Below are 14,386 nucleotides of genomic sequence, written 5' to 3'. Positions count from 1 at the left end.
CGTACGGACCAAAATGAACATTACATCAACACAAGTACTTTAAATACAGCGTGTCATGAAAGGCCAAGACACCTTTCCTTCCCACGTTACCAATGTTTAATCTAGATTAGCCAACGTGTTTTCCTAAAATTGGCCATTACCGGCCACCGTGCAGGTGACACAAGCTATCTTAGTCACTATCAAACTTTTTTTTTCCTTTTTATTTTTGGTGGTTTTTTGTTTGTTTGTTTTTTGTTAGAATTTGTGTCACCCTTGAATTCGCCGACAACGTTAGCCGTGTACATTGGTGACGGGCAGATAACGTACAAGGAGCCACACAAACCCAAAGACGTGTTGTTTCCCCCACCCCAAAAAGACCTGCGAAAATTATTTTTAAATGTTATTCCCTCCCTTCCTTGAAACAAGAATGGATGCGGAAATGTGTCTTACCAGCACAGGAGGGCTACAATGAGGGACACCACCAGAACACGCAGCCTCTTCATTATCTTCCCACAGGGACCAACATCCTCGCTCTTTGGAGCGTGTTTCGAATCTCACACACAAATGGGGGAAACAATGAGGTAACTGAATCAAACAGCTGTTGGGTGTTTATCTTCAATGTGTGCTAAATCCCATTGTGCGTTTGCGAGACCGAGCTGTTGATGGCTGGCTAGGCGGTTTCAACCCCTCCCTTATTGGGGAAAGTGACCATTCGCGAGAGAGGTACAGTTTCGCCAGCCAATCGGCGGAGACCATGCAACAACGGTTTGGAAACAGCACCGCCCACTGGACTGAGTTGGACACGAGAGCAGGACGCGTCATCTTTTACGTTGATAAACAATTGATTATTTAGATGCTGTAATAAAGCTGCAAACGTTGCAATTGGGATTCTTTTTTTTTTTTTTTTTTGGGGGGGGGGGGGGGCGTATTGGTTTAAATAGTGTGTGTGAACTTTAGTTACAGTGGCCCGACTCGTCATTTCTGACCACAATTGCCTCACTCTGTGTGAACATTGTGTAGAGTACTTATGGGGTTTTCCTAATAATTTTCCCATTAAGGACGGCATTGATGAAAATAAAATCTTCACATTTTACGGAATTACCATTAATTTAATTTCCAAAGGGCCAAGGAGGTTTTCAGTATCCCTCAATAATACATAATTTTTAAAATAATTTGTATCAACTTAAGGTATTTTTACATTAGGTATTATTTCCAACAATGTAGTAATTTACTTATATTAAAATTCGCGCGAATGTTTTCTTCATAAAAGTTTATCAATGAATTGTCGTATGATGTTGTTTTCGCCAATGTACATTCAAAAACAACATTTCCCAAAATGCAATTCGAAATCAATGTCCGAAATATTTCTATACAAAAAAATCACTGAAACAAATATTAAAATTAATATATGTTTTGGTATTTATTATATTTTGGTATTTATTATATATTTAGTATAATCTTTGTTTTGGTATTTATTTATTTATGAATTTAGAATATTATTTTTGCATCATGTAACATTTCCACTGTATAATCATTTACGTGTATTAGAAATAAAAAAAATATATCAGAAATATATATATTTTAAATAAATGCAAATCAAGAAATTTCCCTTCGATGTTTTCACCTTAGTACATTTAAAAACATTTCCGAAAATGCAGTTCGAAATAGGTGTCGGAGGTAATGTCTTTAATTTTTAGTTTTAAAAATGGGAAAGACATTACAATAATATTTTTTTTATATGCGGACTGTTCGTTTTTTTTATTAAAGTGATTCAGCTAACATTGTTACATTTCCCTCCGTGTAATCATTTACTTCTTTTCCATAATCGTGTGATCAAGGATTTTCCCGTCAAAAACAGCACTTCCCAGTATGCAGTTCGAAACAGGTGTTGAAAATATTGCCTTTAGATGAAAATTACTAAATGACCACGAAAAAGATTTGTTGTTATTAAAACACGCTGAATCAAACACACAAGCAACTTACCTTATTCCTCGGGGCTGCGGCCGGATGGGTTGGGGGGGTAACAACATTTTAATCAGGCGAGGTCCTGAGCTGTTGAGAGTGCTCGGTGCTCAACTCGAGCTGAACTTTTTTTTTTTTCCCGGGGCAAACACCACCACAGGCAAACTCCATCACTAGCTTTACTTGTCGCTTCTCTTTGGCGATTATGGCCACCGTGCGGCCGATTGCGTGTGTCGTGTCGATGTTACTCGTCGTGGTTTCCGAGAGGTTCTCGGCGCTGGCCGCCTTCTCGCAGTCTTTGGACAGCGACTTCACGTTCACTCTACCCGCCGGTCGCAAGGAATGTTTCTACCAGACTATGAAGAAGGACGCCTCGTTGGAAATAGAATACCAGGTCGGCGATACTCAAATACTCAATTGGATTGCAAGTTAAATCTAGTGTAACAGAACTCAAGCTTTTCCCAGTCTGACAATGTGGGGTGATGTGTGCCAATGTCATGTCAGTGTCAAAATTGTGTTTGTTTTTAGAATCCCTAATCATGGAGAAAAAGAAGGTATCATCTTTTGACAGATACCTCGAACAATGGGAATGAAAAGTAATTTAAAGTAAGGGAAGGATGCAAAATTGGAGGGGGTATGAAGGGAGGCAGAAAGTAAGGTAAGAGGTCAGGAAGGAAAGAATAAAATGCAGGTCTGAGGTGGAAGGCAGGTAAGGAAGGAAAGAAAAAAAACTGGTCTGAGGTGGAAGGATGGTGCGAAGGAAGGAAGAAAAGTAGTTTTAGCAAAGACAAGGATGCAAAAAGAGGGACAGAGGAAGGTAGGTAGGAAGGAAATAAGAGAGAGAGAGAAAGAGGGAGAAAAGCATGTCTGGGGTGGAAGAAAGGAGGTAAGGATGGCAGCCACAGAAAGAAAGATTTGAAGAAATGAAAAAAAAATAGGTCTGAGGTGGAAGGAAGACAGAAAAGTGGCTTTAAGCAAAAGAAGGATGTAAAATAGGAAGGTCAGAAAGCGTAAGAAGAAGAAAAACAGGTCTGCGGTGAAAGGGGGTAAGGAAGGAGGTCAGGAATGAAAGCAGGAAAAAAAGCAGCTCTGAAGTGGAAGGAAGGCAGAAAAGTAGACTTTGTGTTTGTTGATTAATATGGTACGGTTATTGCGAATTGTCGTAAATGCTTTGAACTGTCCTCATACCTGTTTGTGGATTAGTTGCCACTGAGGGGTTATCATCTTGTGGTGTCGTATGTATGCAATTTCTCGTCGTCTTTTGCAGCTCTCGGAGCGAGGAAGGAAAGCGGTCAGAAATGAAGGCAGAAAAATCATTTTAGGCAAAGGAAGGATGTAAAATAAAAAAGTGGGTCAAAGGTGAGGAACGAAGAAAGGAAGGATGGAAGAAGGTCAGGAAGGAAAAGATGCCAAGGGAAAAGTGAGTCTAAATAAAAAATGAAAAGCAGGTGAGTGAGGGAAGAAGGAAGGAAGGAAGTTCGGAGGGAGGGTAAGAGCTCAGGACCTCCACACCAAAAATGACAAAATAAAAAAAATCCGCAAATAGGCGAATCCGCGGGTGCCGAACTGTGACTATGCGGCGGTCACCTATAATATTAAAAAGAAAAAAGTGAAGTGTACATCTACTTTTATACCTTTTGTCAATCATAGGTATTAGACGGGGCAGGCCTGGATGTGGATTTCTTCATCTCCTCTCCTTCTGGCCAGATATTGTACAGCGACTTTCGCAAGTCAGACGGAATGCACACGTAAGTTAAGAGAGACATAGTAGGCTTTGTTTTTATTTCGTGTCAGTTGTTGAGAAACAGCGTGGGGCAGTTATGATGCAAAGTTGCCCCACTGTGACATCACAATCAGCAACAAATTTGAGAAGGACATGTTGACAAACAGATTTTTCTGCAATAAACAGAAATCCCAAAAATATTTACTTGGTTGTTTATTTTCACACATCACGCGCGAAAAACCCTCCAGGGACGCAACTGTATAAAAATAATTCAAAATAAATCGTCCGTAATATGTCCCCTTGAAATGAGACAAATATTCCGACTTAATCCGTCCAGTGTGGAGACGGTGGACGGGGACTACATGTTCTGCTTCGACAACACCTTCAGCAGCGTTTCGGAGAAGCTCGTCTTCTTCGAGCTCATCCTGGACAACATGGACGCCGACGAGGAGCCCGACGACTGGAAGGAGTACGTGCATGGCACCGACATGCTGGACATGAAGCTGGAGGACATCATGGTGAGCCGGCAAAACGTGCCAAAACGCCAGTCAGAATTGTCATTAGCCCCTTTCGCACTCCCTTGCCATTTACGTCTTCGATTCAGCTGATCCATATGTGAAAGAGATCCAAAGACTCTCTGCGGCCGTTTTCCGGTGGTGTATTTACCACATTGGGTGCGTCGCGACCCGGCCGACAACATGACATCGAATACGCCGCTTCGCAGGCCAGTGTTCTGAACTCTCACCTATTAGCTCTTCGGGGCCAGGCCAATTGTTTGAGCCACGGGCTCCACCCTGGTGAATCGTGTCAAAGGGCACACAGGCGTCGCTAAGCTGAGTGATGGGAAATGTATCTTCCAGCTGACTTTGTTTGTTTGTTTGTTTGTTGTTTTTTTCCCCAAATCATCCTCAGCTTTAACTCAACATGGTTTAAAGGAGACGTATTAGACAATAATGTGCTATTTTTTCCGAGAAGTTAGCGGGGAGGGGGGGATTATTAAAATCGGATTTTATTAATTAAAATCTATTTTATTTTTAAGGACAAATCACGTAACCATGGAGGTGACTAATATTTCTGCCGCTTACTCAAATCACGAGTTTTGAAACTCCTTCGTTTGTGTGCAAATACTATTATACCGCCCTCTGGTGGCCAAGTTGAACACCAAAACTTTAAATCATTTCCATTTATTCTATTTAATTATGGTATTACTATGTTAACCTGTTATATCCTGTTTCCGTCTTCTCGCGCTAGGACACCATCAACAGCGTGAAGTCGCGGCTGGGCAAGAGCGTACAGATCCAGACGGTGCTGCGCGCCTTCGAGGCCCGCGACCGCAACCTGCAGGAGAGCAACTTTGACCGGGTCAACCTTTGGTCGTTGGTCAACCTGGTGGCCATGATGCTGGTGTCGGGCATGCAGGTCTACCTGGTCCGCTCGCTCTTTGAGGACAAGAGGAAAATTTGCACGTAACAAACTGTATAAAGGGCGGGCGGGTGGGACAAAAACACTGTTTGGGATAGTTCAGAAACATAAATGAGCCTTGGATTATTTTTATTTTTTTTTCCGCTCTTGACTTCACTGGATATTGAAGTTGAAGGGAGTTCTATTTTTTGACACAATTGCTGGAAGTTTTTATGACTGATCGGACTCACAATGCTTTTATCATTAGGAGTCTTAGCCTAACATTTGTTATACTGTCAACACTGCGTAGAATTTTTTTTTTTTTTTTAGCTGACAAATGTTCACCAGGACACACTTACTCATTCAATCACATACCTGCATGCCTACACGCACAAACACACACTTTACTTCCTTTTACAAGTAGTATTTCATAAATGTCATCGTTTATTTCCAGGCTACACGACCATCCAGTGTTGCGTTCGAGTGATTTTCGTAAAGTGTATAATCTACCAAGAAGTGAGTTGATTTATTTTATTGACTGTTACAATGAGAAATAAAGATGTATAGTGATTACTGAGCAGAACTTGTCTCAAGTTCAGAGGTCGCGAGGAAAAGCTGCGCGTGAGATATTTATTCATTTACTTGTAAATTTAAATGTTTGACTTGTATTGCCGAGTTGTCCTTAATTAAACAACTGATGTCACAAAGTGTATCTCCTCATTAGTATACACCTGAACCATTGCGATAAGTATTATGCGAAAGGAATGTCGCCTTTTGTTTTTTGGGTCAAAATGCGCATAAAATCGCCGGTTTGAATCCCGAACAAAGAGTAAATAAATGTGACTTAGATTGTTCAAAAGTTGATTATTGAGCATTCTAAATTCTGTTTTAATAAGAAATTGAAGGCATGGAATGACAAATGGTTTTAACTGGAAATGAGCACACAAATAAAATGACCATGTTTAACAAACTTGTATTTTGCCTTTCTTACAAAATAAGAAAATCAATCTTTCAATGTGTACGCTTTCAGTCTACAGCCTTTTTCTTCTCTTCTGTTTGGTTTCATTCCATTTCTACATGTGACTGAACATTTGACTTGGGCTTATTTGTTACTGGAAAATCGTTTTAAGAGGAAATGATGGCCAAGTTCTTCTTGGAGGTGTAGGCGAGTGACGGCTGACGTTTCCGCACTCCAACACTTGGGGGCGCTGCTGCTCGCTCGGATTGACGCTCTTCCACTTCCGGGACGGCATGTCACGTTCCCAGCTTAACTTCTCCTGCCGAGAGCGGCGTTCTCGTCCGGTAAGAGCTGCTAAATGTACCGTAACGCTTTCGCGTGGTTACAAACGTATTGCTGGATATAATTATAACAACACACTAGAGATAAATACCTGTTGTTGTGGTTTTAAACCGGAGTCAAACCCGGAAGTTGCTGGTGGCGATTTAAGGCGCGCAGGCGCGTTAACGCTCGCGTGTTTCAATAACGAATAAACGGTGGATAAAGGCTCACTATAGCGTCCATGCTGGTCCAGCCTTTGTTTGCAGTCATGTTATCCATTTTCTATATCCTTTGTTCTCATTTGGGCAAGAGACTGTGTACACCCTGGATTGGTCGCCAGTAAATCGCAGGGCACATATGGACCAATTAGAGTCTTCAGTTAACATGTCAGGAGTCTATCCCAGTTAACTTCAGGACATATAGAAAGCCCCATTCACATCTATGGACAATTAAGACTTCGATGAACCTTAAATGCAAGATTTTGGAATGTGCGAGTAAGTCATGAGGAAACCCACGAAAGGACAGGGAGAACTTTATGCAGAGATTCCCACAGAGGTAGGACCAAGTCATTGCTTTGCAAGTCACAAGTCTCTAGTCTTACAGGCAACTCCTGAGTGAAGTTGCAAGTCCTAGACTTTGAAACTCAAAAGTTAAGTCTCAGACGTTTAAACAGGACTTGCGTAGACTTCGAAGCGCAAAGTCTAGGACTTGCAACTTTACTCGGGACTTGCCTGTCTCGACTTGGGACTTGACACGGGACTCGACACGATTCGGGATTTGAGGGCAAAGCAATGACTTGGTCCCACCTCTGGAGATTCGAACCCTGATTTCCAGACTGTGAGGCAGACTTGCAAACCCCTAAACCCACCGTGGCGCTTTGTTTCCCCATCACATAGTTCTGGGAAGCTATAACAGCTTCCATTCTTATAAGAGGACTTCGAACAAAATGGAGTGTCTCCTCCCAAGCCAAGTCTGCGTGTGTGTTCAGGGCGATGGGGCCAGATGACGGCCCGTGTGCGGCCGTGGCCTGGAGGAAGGTGCTGTGGGAGCGCCAGCCATACCCGGACAACTACGTGGACCGGCGCTTTTTGGAGGAGCTGCGCAGGAACGAGGGCCTCCGCCAGTACCGCTACTGGGCCGTGGTGCGTGAGGCGGGCCTGGTGGGGCAGCAGCTCTCCTGTGTGGCCATTTTCATCACCCTCTGGCTCTACATGGAGCAGGTAAACCGTCTGGGGAAACCTTTGAGGGGAAAAAAAACAAAATAAATCGCCTTCTCTGATCAGGATCTCCAAGAACTGACTGAGAGGCCAGTAACTATCTAGCTCTCCATCCATCTAGAGGGAAAATTAGAATTGTGTAACAGCACCCCAAGCACAACAAAAGAGGGGGGGGTCAGTTGGAAAAAAAAACATCATAAATATTAAGATAAAATACATTTAGCAGTGCAAGTTCAGCAGTAAATTTGCGTTCATCAAATTAAGACTGTCTGAGGCTACCTACACCCACCTTGCAAAAATGCAAACTGGTTTAGTCCGCCCATCTTATTTGTTGTAACGTGCACGCAGTACACACGCGAAGCGAAAGGAGAGATCGGAGAATTAAAGAAAGCTTCGGAGAGTTAAAGAGAGAGAACGGTTAGTTCAGCCCAAATGTTAAAGGACATTATGACACTATATATATATATATATATATATATATATATATATATATATATTTTTTTTTTTTTTTTTTATTGTCTTGTGCTATCGTTTTAGGGCCTTCTGTCTCCGGGGACCCTCCTGGTTATCAGCCTGGTTAGCTCCCTGCTAGGCTACGGACTGTACCAAGCCCTCACATCTCAAGCGGAACCGGTTCCCCAACCTCGGACCCGTCTGGCCGATTTACAGAGCGCCGCCATTTTCCTGGCCTTCATCTTCGGCTTCTCGCCTGTGCTAAAAACGCTCACAGAGTCCGTGAGCACGGACACGGTGTACGCCATGTCGGCCATCATGCTGTTGGCTCACCTGGTGTCTTTCCCTTACGCACACCCCTCGACCCCAGGCTGCCTGTCCCTCAACGCGGCCCTGTTCGCCTCAGTGTGTCTGGCCTCTCGCCTACCGGGCACCCTTCATACCTTCACCATGCTCAGCTGCGCTCTTATGGTCTTCGCCTTGTGGCCCTGCCTGCTGGGGCAGGTGAAGGACAGGGCCCCGAGCTACCTTGCGGCCGTATGCGCGGGGGTGTGCGCGGCGGGCGTCGGCGGCCTAGCGCCGCGGTGGCCCGTCGGGTCGGCCATCCTGGCGCTGGCCCTGGTGAGCGTGATGCTAATGTGCCCCTGGCTGCTGGTCTGGCTGCAGCGGCACAAGGACAACATTCACGGGCCTTGGGACGAGGCGGAGATCCACGAGGACCTCAGCCGCTTCCTCCATTGAAGAAGACCCCAAAAAAAACATCATGACTAACATTTAAATACGGTATCATCCAAGTGTTTATCATAAACAAGACAGGTTTTATTTTTAAAGGGTATTTCAAATATTACTATAAGTCACTGTAACACTATGCACAGTTCAAACATTAACACTGCACTAAAATTTAAATGATTCAATTAAAATGTATTTCACAAAGTGACTTTTGTCTTAAAATCCAGCATTTAAAGATTAAATGCCAATGTTTTTAACGTAAAATACAACAGAACTGTACTTGGCCAGTGATTCCTCCCCACATACCATTTGAGAGCCTTCGAAGGACTAGTGGAATGCCTTCAAAACATTAAGAATCACTTGCATTAACAAAAATGTTGCACCCTGGAATTTGCCTAAAATGGCTACTTTGAACCAAAATGGACAACTTCCTGTTCAATTTCGCCCATGGGTCCTGGAGATTTTTTCATGTCCTCTTATGATCGACATGTACACCCAAGTTTGGTGTCGATCATTGAAACTGGTGTCAGGGGATTATGTTTTTTCCGACTTTCCGATAATTCTCAAAATTATCTGTAAATCTGATACCATGCAGCCACCACAGATTGTGTAGGCAAAAAGGTTTTGCAATTTAGTGTCACCCACCTGTCTTACGATACCCGTTTCCAATTGCCGTTTGCCCAAAATGTCTGCTTCAAACCAAAATGGCCGACTTCCTGTTCAATTTTGGGTATGGGTCCTTGAGACTTGTGCGTCGTAAAGGCTAACCAGAATATTAGAAACAGATTTCAGGACGACAAAAAAACTGGACAGTCCATTATCTTTGTAAAGGCATTTTTTGTCTATTGGATCTCATTAGATAGTGTGGGTGAACCGAATTCATTGAGAGCCAATGAAGAGATAGATTTACTGTCAGATCCTTTTTTATGAACACTCTAAATTTACTTGCAGGGAACAAGTTTTTAGAGATGCAGCTGCTATTTTAATATTTAAAGTGTTGACCTCATCAGTTTAAGTTACATTAAAATGTTAATACTATACACTCATTTAATATGGTGCATCAGGAAAGTATTCACAGTGCTTTACTTTTTTCCACCCACATTTTATGTTTCTGCTTTACTCCAAAATTAAATTATCCCCCTCCCCCCCCCCCCCTTGATATTCTGCACACAAGATCCCATAAAGACAACATGAAATGGGTTTTAAATATTTTGCAAATTTATTAGAAATGAAAAACAACATTTCCACATTTTGTTAGCCTTATTGCAAATTTAAATATTTTCCTCTCAAAATTATACATGAAAAATCCCAATATTATTTTTCAAATTTATTAGAAATATTCTTCTTTTCCTTTCGGCTTGTCCCTTTAGGGGTCGCCACAGCGCGTCATCCTTTTCCATGTAAGCCTATCTCCTGCATCCTCCTCTCGAACACCAACTGCCCTCATGTCTTCCCTCACGACATCCATCAACCTTCTCTTTGGTCTTCCTCTGGCTCTCTTGCCTGGCAGCTCCATCCTCATCATCCTTCTACCAATATACTCACTCGCTCGCCTCTGGACGTGTCCAAACCATCGAAGTCTGCTCTCTCTAACTTTGTCTCCAAAACATCGAACCTCGGCTGTCCCTCTGATGAGCTCATTTCTAATTTTATCCAACCTGGTCACTCCGAGAGCGAACCTCAACATCTTCATTTCCGCCACCTCCAGCTCTGCTTCCTGTTGTCTCTTCAGTGCCACAGTCTCTAATCCGTACATCATGGCTGGCCTCACCACTGTTTTATCAACTTTGCCCTTCATCCTAGCAGAGACTCTTTGGCACATAACACACACCTTCCTCCACCCGTTCCAACCTGCTTGGACCCGTCCTGACCACACTCACCATTGCTCTGGATGGTTGACCCCAAGTATTTAAAGTCCTCCACCCTTGCTATCTCTTCTCCCTGTAGCCTCACTCTCCCCCCACCACCGCTCTCATTCATGCACACATATTCTATTTTACTTCGGCTAATCTTCATTCCTCTGCTTTCCAGTGCATGCCTCCATCTTTCTAACTGTTCCTCCACCTGCTCCCTGCTTTCACTGCAGATCACAAGGTCATCTGCAAACATCATGGTGCACGGGGATTCCAGTCTAACCTCATCTGTCAGCCTATCCATCACCACTGCCAACAGGAAGGGGCTCAGGGCTGATCCCTGATGCAGTCCCACCTCCACCTTAAATTCATCTGTCAAACCTACAGCACACCTCACCGCTGTACTGCTGCCCTCGTACAGGTCCTGTCTTATTCTAACATATTTCTCTGCCACTCCAGACTTCCGCATGTAGTACCACAGTTCCTCTCTGCGTACTCTGTCATAGGCTTTCTCTAGATCTACAAAGACGCACTGTAGCTCCTTCTGACCTTCTCTGTAGTTTTCCATCAACATCCTTAAGGCAAATAATGCATCTGTGGTACACCTTCTAGCCACGAAACCATACTGTTGCTCGCAAATACTCACTTCTGTCCTGAGTCTCGCCTCCACTACTCTTTCCCATAACTTCATTGTGTGGCACATCAACTTTATTCCTCTATAGTTCCCACAGCTCTGCACATCACCCTTGTTCTTAAAAATGGGCACCAGCACACTTTTCCTCCATTCCTCAGGCATCTTCTCACCTGCTAGAATTCTATTAAACAAGCTGGTCAAAAACTCCACAGCCACCTCTCTCTCATAGATGCTTCCATACCGCCACAAGTATGTCATCAGGACCAACTGCCTTTCCATTTTTCATCCTCATTAATGCCTAATTTCCCCCTTACTAATCATTGTCACTTCCTGGTCTACCACACTTGCATCTTCTACTCTCCCTTCTCTCTCATTTTCCTCATTCATCAACTCCTCAAAGTATTCTTTCCATCTATCTAGCACACTACTGGCACCAGTCAACATATTTCCATCTCTATCCTTAATCACCCTAACCTGCTGCACATCTATATCCCTCTGTCTCCTCGGTCCTCTCAGTGTCCCACTTCTTCTTAGCTGACCTTTTTCCTTTTATGATTTCCTGTACTGTGAGGTTCCACCACCAAGTCTCCTCTCCTTTCCTGCCAGTAGATACACCAAGTACTCTCCTGCCTGCCTCTCTGATCACCTTGGCTGGAGTGGTCCAGTCTTCTGGAAGCTCCTCCTGTCCACCGAGAGCCTCTCACACCTCTTCCCGAAAAGCTGCACAACACTCGTCCTGTCAGATTCATCATCTGAATGCTCTGCCTTTGTCTTCCTAATCTTCCTCCCCACCACCAGAGTCATCTTACACACAACCATCCTATGCTGTCGAGCCACATTCTCCCCTACCACTATTTTACAGTCGATAACCTCCTTCAGATTAGATGTAATCCACCTGTGTGCTTCTACCTCCACTCTTGTAGGTCACCCTATGTTCCTGCCTCTTCTGGGGGAAAAAAAGTGTTCACTACAGCCATTTGCATCCTTTTTGCAAAGTCTACCACCATCTGTCCCTCCAAGTTCCTTCCCTGGATGCCGTACTTACCCATCATGTCCATTACAATCTGCACCAATCATGACTCTCTGGGATGCTCAGAACTACTTTGTCTCTCTCCTTCCAGAATTTCTCTTTCACCTAAACGTCACATCCTACCTGTGGGGCATAGCCACTAATCACATTATACACAACACCCTCACTTTCAAGTTTCAGCCTCATCACTCGATCTGATACTCTTTTTACCATTTTCACCTAAGACATTCTGAGCCAACTCTTCTTTTAAAATAACCCCGACTCCATTTCTCTTCCCATCTACACCATGGTAAAATAATTTAAACCCTGCCCCAAAACTTTTAGCCTTACTGCCTTTCCACCTGGTCTCCTGGACACACAATATATCAACCTTTCTCCTAATCATCATGTCAACCAACTCCTGAGATTTTCCTGTCATAGTCCCAGCATTCAAAGTCCCCACATTCAGTTCTAGGCTCTATGCTTTCCTCTTCTCTTTCTGCCGAAGAATCCGCTTTCCACCTCTTCTTCGACTCACCACAATAGCTGAATTTCCACCGGCGCCCTGCAGGTTGGCGGACATTGTTAACCCGGGCCACGACCGATTCGGTATTGAATTCTTGGGATGAACGCTCATATTTGTTTGGCACAGTTTTAAGCCGGATGCCCTTCCTGACGCAACCCTCTGCATTTATCCGGGCTTGGGACCGGCCTACAGTTTGCACTGGAGTGTGCCGCCCATAGGGCTGCATTTAAAATGTATTAAAAATGAAAAGCTAAATGTGGGGAAAAAAGTGACATGAGAAAAGTGAAATGCAGTGAATAATTTCTGAAATGGGTTCTAATGATGTTCAATATAATGTATTTAATTACACTGCAGTATGTGAAAATGAAGAATTTTAATACAATAAATAACACTATGATCATGTAACAAACTCTTAACCTTAAAAAAAAATAAAATCCTAGGGTTACTGTGATTGTTGGCAATGGAGAACAACTTTTTTTTCCCCCTTAAAGCTTGAAGCGTTTTGAGCTCTAGAGAGCAGCACACTCCTTCCATAGTTTCAGCTTATTTTCCCCCAAAGATCACAAGACCACGGCAATCCGACACTCGACACTAACTGAAGGCAGGCTCCTTTACCGCACTACTTCCTGTTTTTCATTGGGATGTTTTATATTGATGGCCTACAAATTTTTTGGGATACAAATAATTACTGTAGTTATGACTTAATTACTGCCTTGTAACAGACTACGGGTAGTAATTGCCATTACGTCACCGCTGTTGGAACCTGTATAGTATGAAATGTTGTAAAAATAAAGTTCTCTAATCTTACTAGAAAACCTTTGCATGACTTCAAGATTATTATTTTTTTAATTAGAACTCATCCGTCCATCCATCCACCTACCAGTGGTGTGTCACCCTGGACTGGTCGCGAGTCGATTGCAGGGCACATATAAACAAACAAGCATGCCCGGCAGTCACTCAGATATTCCAAATTGAAGACGAATGCTACTGAAAAATAAAACGGCTCTTTATTAAAAAGAAAGTTATAAAATAGTGGTTGTTTTTTTCTCCTGTTCATAAAATAGCATATTTATATGTACACAAAGTTGAGGCACTTGAAAAATCAGCAGCCAATGCTAGCGTATGTACAAAAGAGGCTCACGACTGGCGAAGTGTGCAGACGGCAGCACTCGGGCCGGGTCGCAAGTTGCACAGCTGGATAGTGGTCGTCGGGACGGGGAGGTGGGGTGGTCCTCCTATTTGGGGTTTGGGGCTGCCGGAGCAGGTCTCCTGGGGGAAGACGATCAGACCAGAGATAGTTGTGTATAATAAAACTAATCGGCAGCGATGTGTCATAAATAGCAGCAGAAAATATAAATCCCAAGGGAGAGCAGATGCTAGTGGAAGACATAAGTAGGCATGCATCAACAGCTCTTGAGAGTGTAAGTACTGTATGTAATGGTATGGCTGGTATGGTTTTAACTTTGATAGTTAAAATATTAAAGTTTCATACCCCAAAAATAAAGCATTTTTTTAACAACTACTAACTTTAAAATGGAACAATGTGACTCATAAGTTAAGGTTAAGGTTAAGCAGCATTTTTCCAAACTTGGGGTCAGAACCCAAAATGGTTTGTTGTACT

General features: G+C 43.2%; 4 protein-coding genes across 12 annotated transcripts in view; 2 read left to right on the top strand and 2 right to left on the bottom strand.

Annotated features, from left to right (window-relative positions):
* The window catches only part of suco (SUN domain containing ossification factor), a 43,317-nt gene extending 42,682 nt beyond the window's left edge, over window positions 1-635 (bottom strand). For all 5 annotated transcript variants that reach the window (XM_061683609.1, XM_061683610.1, XM_061683613.1 and 2 more), the window contains exon 1: window positions 430-635. In XM_061683609.1, coding sequence (XP_061539593.1) covers window positions 430-482 — 53 coding nt within the window. In that variant the 5' untranslated portion in view covers window positions 483-635. The remainder of the gene's footprint in view (window positions 1-429) is intronic.
* A 1,437-nt stretch (window positions 636-2,072) lies between these two features.
* On the top strand, window positions 2,073-6,035 carry tmed5 (transmembrane p24 trafficking protein 5). Its single transcript, XM_061684815.1, has 4 exons — window positions 2,073-2,335; window positions 3,592-3,689; window positions 4,002-4,182; window positions 4,916-6,035. Exons 1-4 carry the CDS (start codon window positions 2,147-2,149, stop codon window positions 5,132-5,134), a joined length of 687 nt encoding a protein of 228 aa, XP_061540799.1. The 5' UTR covers window positions 2,073-2,146; the 3' UTR covers window positions 5,135-6,035.
* Window positions 6,036-6,318: 283 nt separating this feature from the next.
* On the top strand, window positions 6,319-14,009 carry pigc (phosphatidylinositol glycan anchor biosynthesis, class C). 2 transcript variants are annotated; one of them, XM_061684813.1, is made up of 3 exons: window positions 6,319-6,367; window positions 7,333-7,564; window positions 8,099-14,008. In XM_061684813.1, exons 2-3 carry the CDS (start codon window positions 7,337-7,339, stop codon window positions 8,753-8,755), a joined length of 885 nt encoding a protein of 294 aa, XP_061540797.1. In that variant the 5' UTR covers window positions 6,319-6,367; window positions 7,333-7,336; the 3' UTR covers window positions 8,756-14,008. The 2 variants fall into 2 exon arrangements, with proteins under 2 accessions (XP_061540797.1, XP_061540798.1); XM_061684814.1 differs by having other exon boundaries at window positions 6,321-6,367; window positions 7,241-7,564; window positions 8,099-14,009.
* dnm3a (dynamin 3a) overlaps window positions 13,751-14,386 on the bottom strand; it is a 27,706-nt gene continuing 27,070 nt past the window's right edge. For all 4 annotated transcript variants that reach the window (XM_061684808.1, XM_061684811.1, XM_061684809.1 and 1 more), the window contains one exon: window positions 13,751-14,034. In XM_061684808.1, the coding sequence (XP_061540792.1) occupies window positions 14,001-14,034 (34 nt within the window). In that variant the 3' untranslated portion in view covers window positions 13,751-14,000. The remainder of the gene's footprint in view (window positions 14,035-14,386) is intronic.

The sequence above is a fragment of the Phycodurus eques genome, chromosome 8 (assembly GCF_024500275.1).
Source record: "Phycodurus eques isolate BA_2022a chromosome 8, UOR_Pequ_1.1, whole genome shotgun sequence".
NCBI classification, from domain to species: domain Eukaryota; kingdom Metazoa; phylum Chordata; class Actinopteri; order Syngnathiformes; family Syngnathidae; genus Phycodurus; species Phycodurus eques.
The sequence above is the reverse complement of the archived record's forward strand: the minus strand, read 5'-3'. Positions and strand labels throughout refer to the sequence as shown.